Below are 6,099 nucleotides of genomic sequence, written 5' to 3' on the forward strand. Positions count from 1 at the left end.
GGAGAGGGTTTGAGTACGTTTTGTCTTCTTTAAACTAAATTTATGCCACTCGCTTCTTAAGGCCTTCTGCAAACAATTCTGGGGTGAACTTACTCGGATATCTGCAAGAAAACCCCGTAAGTCACCTTTAATAATAAAAGACTATGGGACTGCATTCTAAGCTGTTACTAAGCTATCAAAAAGATATGGTTCAAAGAATGTTTTAAGTATTTCAGGTCTTTCAAGTTCCCATCAAACTTCCCAAGCTGATATTCATCTAGCTTACGCTGTTGTCAGAGAGAGAAGTTTAATGGAGTGAGACCAACTCTGGGTTTTCTTCTTCCATTTGTTCGTACAAACCCAGGCCTGCAGTGTTATTTTTAAAAGAAAAGAAACATGTCAGAGAAGATTAAAAATAGGCTCTATTTCCCTAAACAACTTGTTAACAGGTCATATACATGGTTTATGTAAATACGTAATCAGGGTTGAATGTTTCAATAGAAGCGTTTTACATGAGGGCTTTAGTAACAAGGGCTTTGATATTCAAGGTATTGGATCAAATACCAAAAAAGCATAGTATGCCTCAGATGTAAGGCAAGTAACTGAACGTTAAAGGTAAGTCCCATTATTCTGAAGCTTATTTTTTTGGGAAGGGTCAGTGTGTGTAGAAGTGATTGTAAGCAGCCTTGCAGAAACAGGAGTGGACTATCTTTGATTATTTTATGTTTGGTTTTTTGTTGGTTTTTTTTGAGAGAGAGAGAGAAAAGGAAGCTCCTAACAAAAACAGAATCAGCTCTGGGGGCTTTTCTTCCAGCTTTGGGGGTAGCTTTCAGGACCAGCACTTGGGGTACTGCCCACTGAAGACTGGCTTGGGAAAGCCCAGAGCCAGGCACTGTCCCCAGGTTCACAGGAGGCTTTTGGTCCCAGTTCTGTTGTTACCACCATTTGATGGATTTTTGGCACCGCTCTCTAATGAAAGCCCATTTAGTACAAAGGACTGGGACTCCACAGAGACATTCAGGAGGTGACAGAAATAAAAAGAGGCTCAGGGTAGTTGTATTCAGTTTCTAGGCTTAACACAAATAATGCATTGACTTCTTCTAGTTTAAGAGCAGGTAATATTCTTCAGTCCTTTAGCTTGTAAACTGTCAAGGAAAATGAAGTTTTACTTCAGGCATATGATCTGTATTTTTTTTTTTATGCTATTATAGAAACTTCCCAAATTGGAGGTGACAAGAAGTGTCGCTTTTATTACTTATCTGAACCATTCTCCTAAAATACAGTAAGTGATTTCCCCATGCTCTGTTCCAGCATCCACCGAATAAATATCCTGGAGCAAGTATATGATTGGGCATCTTATTTTTAGCATTTGGAGCACAGGCCCACACACCAGGGAATTTTTTAGCAATTGCCTTAATGGTGCTGTGTTTACAGGACCAGCATTGGTATTATTTATTGCCAATGACTTGCAGAAATTGTTTGAATCTCATTTGTGCAATGGATGAGCTGGAAGACCAGTAAGGTCAGGAGTACTGCGGTAAGCAGCGCAGGAGGGAGAAAAGCTGATTTCTCTGTGTCTAATCTATCAAATTCTCATTACAAGAGTTTCAGCCTTCTCGCCTCTATACGTAGTCGGGAGAGGCTGTCGCTGCTGTCTTCTGGAGCTGGATTTTACCAGCGAGGCAGGCAGGCGCGGCGGCGGCTGCAGCAGCTATCTGAAGGGGGAACGAAGCCCCCTTACAGCTACCTTCTGGCCGCTCGCGTAGGAGCTCTGGGTAGACAACGGCAAGCATCGGAGAAAAACGGTAAGAAGGTTTTTTTTTAATGGTGGATCTCCAGGAGAGGATGAGTTCCGAGAGGCATCTCATCAGCATCAGGCCCCAACTCAGGGAGCTGAGCAACACTGACTTTTTTGGCTGTGTTTGCACAATTGGCTTGGAACAATTTGCTTGTTGTGGATGGTCCAACAAAGTTTACGTGCTCTGTTCATTTGTATTTTTTTTTTTAATGGTGTGGTCCTTGTTTCTAACACATGCCTGCAAGCAGATGGCTCATCCCGCTTGAAATGGTGTGAAATGGCACATCATAGCCCCAGCCCCTGTACTAAACCCGTTCCTGCTCTACTCCTTGGTTATTGTGTATTTGTTTTGTGTGAAACTGGGCCTGGGACTTGCTCTGCCTCGCAAATAAACGTCCCTAATGACTAGGCTCCTGGGTGAAACTTCCCCAGCGTCCCTTGTCCCCTGAATCTTTGGAGCTGCTCTTGCTGGGACGGGCATGAACCCCCACCTCTTGCTTCAGGGCAAGTGCTCTTGCAGTTAGGTTGGTGTCTAGCTCTGTCTCAAGAGGTGAAAAGCAAGCCAGCCTTCTGCTCCACAAAGGCGTAATTAGTTTCCTACCTCCAGGAGAGGGTTTGGTGTCTCCCTGGTTTGACATAGCTCTTACAAGCCCATATACACCCTGTCCCAGGCAGCAATGCTGGTACCTGAGTCCCCTTCTTGGGTACCTGCCTCTCTCCATACTAAGTCTGGGAGATAGCCAATAAAATGATCTGTGTATGAGGAATATTTAAATGAAGCCTTCTTTTTTTTTTTTTTTGTCTTCTGAAACAAAATTCAGAAGTGCTGTACGTACCCAGCTCTCCTTGGCAGACGTCTGTTCGAGTTGCTCCTCCAATTATAAACTGAGGGTTGGTGCACAACTCCTGAAAAAACACATTTTCAAAGTATGCATCACCCTTTTTGGTCTGAAAAGTTCCCATTTCTTGTTCATTGTTTCGATGTGAATGTTCAAAAAATATTAACACTTTCAACATTTCATTATAAACATATCCTTTGTCCTTTATCTGATTAACGTGGTGTCAGAACAACATTGCCTTATTAAATTGAAAACTGCATGTATTTTTTGGAGCCAAACCCTGAAGCCCTTTTCTACTTGAGACTGTCAGTAATAATTGTGAGAACTTTAAGCTGCTGTGGGGAGAGGTGAAAATTCAACCTCAGCATTTACATCTTATTGTAAGTTGCTGTGGTTTTGGCTCAAGAGGTGCAAGTAAGTTAGTGATGGTTGCTGCTGGCTCTGGCACTGGAGCCGTGTTTCCATTGCCACTGGCGTGGAGGTTCCCCCAAACCGACCTCAATTCCTGCGAGACCAGCCACCCAAACACGTTTATTAACTGACCCTTGGGGCCAGCCAAGTAGGTTATGGGTATGACTGTTCCTCCTACCCCCACTCATGACAATTCATGCCCTATATTGGGAAGTTAATATTGTCTCTCTAGAGACAAAAGCCTTCGCTATCTCCCGAGCGTTTTCCATGAGCTTCTGGATGGCAGCAAGGGCAGTTTATAGGAAGCCAAGCGTGGGGCCAGTGTTGAGGAAGGCTTAGGCAGTTGCCTGCTCTCCTGGAGGGCAGCTCTGAGCATCCTTGTGTTGCTGCACCGTGGCATCGGGGACAGCCCAGGATTTCTCCTATATGTGTGTGTGATGAAGAGCCAGTTTGTGAATGTCCTCTCGCAGTAGGTGTGATCTCGGCTACATCATTTTTGCTTCTGTGGTCATCCAGCTGGTCAGCTGCCTCGCAGCTGTCTGGGTGGGTGGGAATCAGGAGTAGGTTACCTACCACACAGGAAGGGCTTTGTGTTGTTCTTTCTCTCCTCCTTCCAAATCAGTGCACCTGGTGGCAGTCAGCTGCGTATGGCTTATTACTCACCTGGACACCTGGCCCTTCTGAGCCACTGCCAGGTGCCACATGCACCTTCTGCATAACTGCATCTCCACCTTCTCTCTTTTTGTAAAGCCACTGTTGAAATCAAAAGATAAGTCTACGATGGTAGAGCGTCTAACACCCACTGTCTGCAAACCAGCAGTCACAAGCTGGGTGGGATGACCTTAGCAGTGGGTATTTATTTTGCAGAGGGCATTTCTCCAGCAGGTCCCCTCCAGGTTGCCCACGGGTCCTGCTGCCTGTTTCAGATGCAGGCAGGTAAGTGAACAGCGATCCCGTCAGCCTGCAATCATGGGCAGAGTTCGCAGATGGCAACCTGTCAGCTGGTTGGAAAAGTCGGAGCAGGGCTGCGACCTCTGACGGGAGCCATCCGCCACCCGTGGAAGCAGGTCAGATCCAGGTCCTTCCATAGGAGAGCAAAGTAGAGGGTTTGTGTCACCTTGCAGCAGGGGCTGGACTCTGCCCCATGGCTAGGGATAAGCCAGGGGTCCCGATACCTGTGGCTGAGTGTCCGTAAACTGCTTGTGCTGAGTGCTGGGAGGGCAGAGGGGTCCCACAGGGGCAGGTCTCTGGCAGGCAGGGCTTGGCAGGCAGGGCTGGGACGTTTAACCCTGTTGGATCTCAGTCCTCAGTCATTCCTGGCCCTGCTACACTTGCGACTGTGTCTCTGCCTGCAGTGCACACAAGGTTGTTCTGGCATGAGGAGCCTAAGTCTAATTTAATAAGTTTTCTGAAGGCTGATCTTCTCCCAGGGTAGGCAAAGCCAAGAGACACATCCAGCTTGTTGCTGAAACATCCAGGTGCCAGAGTGAGGTGCCGATGGGCAGACGGGGTTGCCAGGGTAGAAACTTGGAGTTATTAAACCTGCAGGTTTCCATTTCTCACTTTTCAGGTGAAAAAAATAATAAAAACCTAAGCCCTGAAATTTTCCCTTCTTTTCTTGTTCTCCTTTCCCCCATCAGAGGAAGGTAAGTTGTTCGGGGGTTTTCTGTCCTTCCCCTTCTGCAGTTTTTCTGGATGTTGCAAGGAGGGGCAAAATGACAAAGGAAGAGCAAAGCAGGGACAGAAAAAAATGACTGAAAAACGAAAGTGCAGAAAAATCACTAAAGACCTGATTTTGTGGCTTTAAAAAAGTTCAGCATCTAATCTTTGCTGCTGAAAATGACCATTTTTAAATGAAAGGCCATTTATAGTATATACATGCTTTGGTAATAACAGTTCCAGTCAGTTGCTCTTTAACTGTTATAGGTGGCTTGTAGTGAGGCAGAGGATTTTATTTAAGTATTAGCCTGATTGCCTGAGGTGCACAGTGTCAGGCCCATGGTGGGGGTACCGTTACAGTTGATGGTTGGCATCTCCTGGGGTGCCCTGCGCCCTGTCTAGATACACTTGGGGTGCTTGCATCCACCTCTGGATTGTACCCTGGCCTCGTAGCTGTGTGGAGCTGGGGGGGACAGAGAGGAAGCAGGTTCCAATGAAGCCATTACAGGATTCCTTGCTTTATAAAGGGCTTAGAAGATGTTGATTTCTGTTTTTTTCCACCCCACCCCCCTTTTCAACCTTGCTTCCGCTAACCATGGAGGTAAAGCGAGACAGAGGAAAAAAACGAAACATGCAGGAATAGTGGATATTCAAGTTCACCACTGATTTAGCATGGATGTTCAGGTGGGCCTTGATTAGATCTGAACCCGGTAAAGCAGGCACTTATAACGCACTCTTACCGTGGGGCGCTTCCAGATTATCCCCTGGGTTTTGAGCGAGTACGGTCCCAGGTCCTGGTAGCCCAGCGCAGAAGGACAGGCTGGGAACTCCTCATCCTTGAACAGGGTGCCGGCCCGCAGGCACCGCCGCCTCAGGGCTTCATAGTCCTGCTTCAGATACTTGACGGCGTTCCTGTTCGATCCCAGCCCACCGGCGGCCGCTCTTTCCCGGCACAGCCTCGCCGCGACCCCGGACATGCCTGCCCGCCGGCGTGCGGCACGGCCCTGCGGCTGCCGCCCGGGCAGCGGCAGGTGAACAGCGGCCGGGAACAGGCTCGGGGGAGCCGGGGGCTGCCCCGCGCGCTCCGGCTGCCCTGGCGGGAGGAGGCACCAGAAGTGCAAACACGTACCCGAGAGACGCGGGCGGGGGCCGCGGCCGGCGCTGCCTTGTACGACTCCCCACCCCCCCGTTATTTGCTTAAAAGCTTGTGAGTTCCCTGCCCCTTTTTAAAATACCCTTTTAACAAGGAGCGAGGGAAACCGGTGGTTTTTTGCGGACACGCCTGTTTACACACGGAAAGTGACTGCGTGCGTTCGGTGTGCTGAAAGCCAGGCTTGAGGACCAGCACTTCAAAAATCCAGCTGGAGATGGTTTAAAACTCTTTTCCTTCCTTCTGAGATGGGGCTCCATACT

The 6,099-nt window shown here is 48.0% G+C and overlaps 1 protein-coding gene across 1 annotated transcript in view; it reads right to left on the reverse strand.

The window, feature by feature from the left end:
- The window catches only part of CAPN8 (calpain 8), a gene marked incomplete at its 3' end in the record, with an annotated part of 30,441 nt that extends 24,583 nt beyond the window's left edge, over positions 1–5,858 (reverse strand). The window contains exons 1-2 of the mRNA XM_081997144.1: positions 5,427–5,858; positions 2,614–2,683 (exon numbers count right to left, since the gene is read on the reverse strand). Of these exons, the coding sequence (XP_081853270.1) occupies positions 2,614–2,683; positions 5,427–5,663 (307 nt within the window). The 5' untranslated portion in view covers positions 5,664–5,858. The remainder of the gene's footprint in view (positions 1–2,613; positions 2,684–5,426) is intronic.
- Between the last annotated feature and the right edge of the window lie 241 nt (positions 5,859–6,099).

This window comes from Phaethon aethereus (assembly GCF_964289735.1).
Source record: "Phaethon aethereus genome assembly, chromosome: 3".
Taxonomy (NCBI): Eukaryota; Metazoa; Chordata; class Aves; order Phaethontiformes; family Phaethontidae; genus Phaethon; species Phaethon aethereus.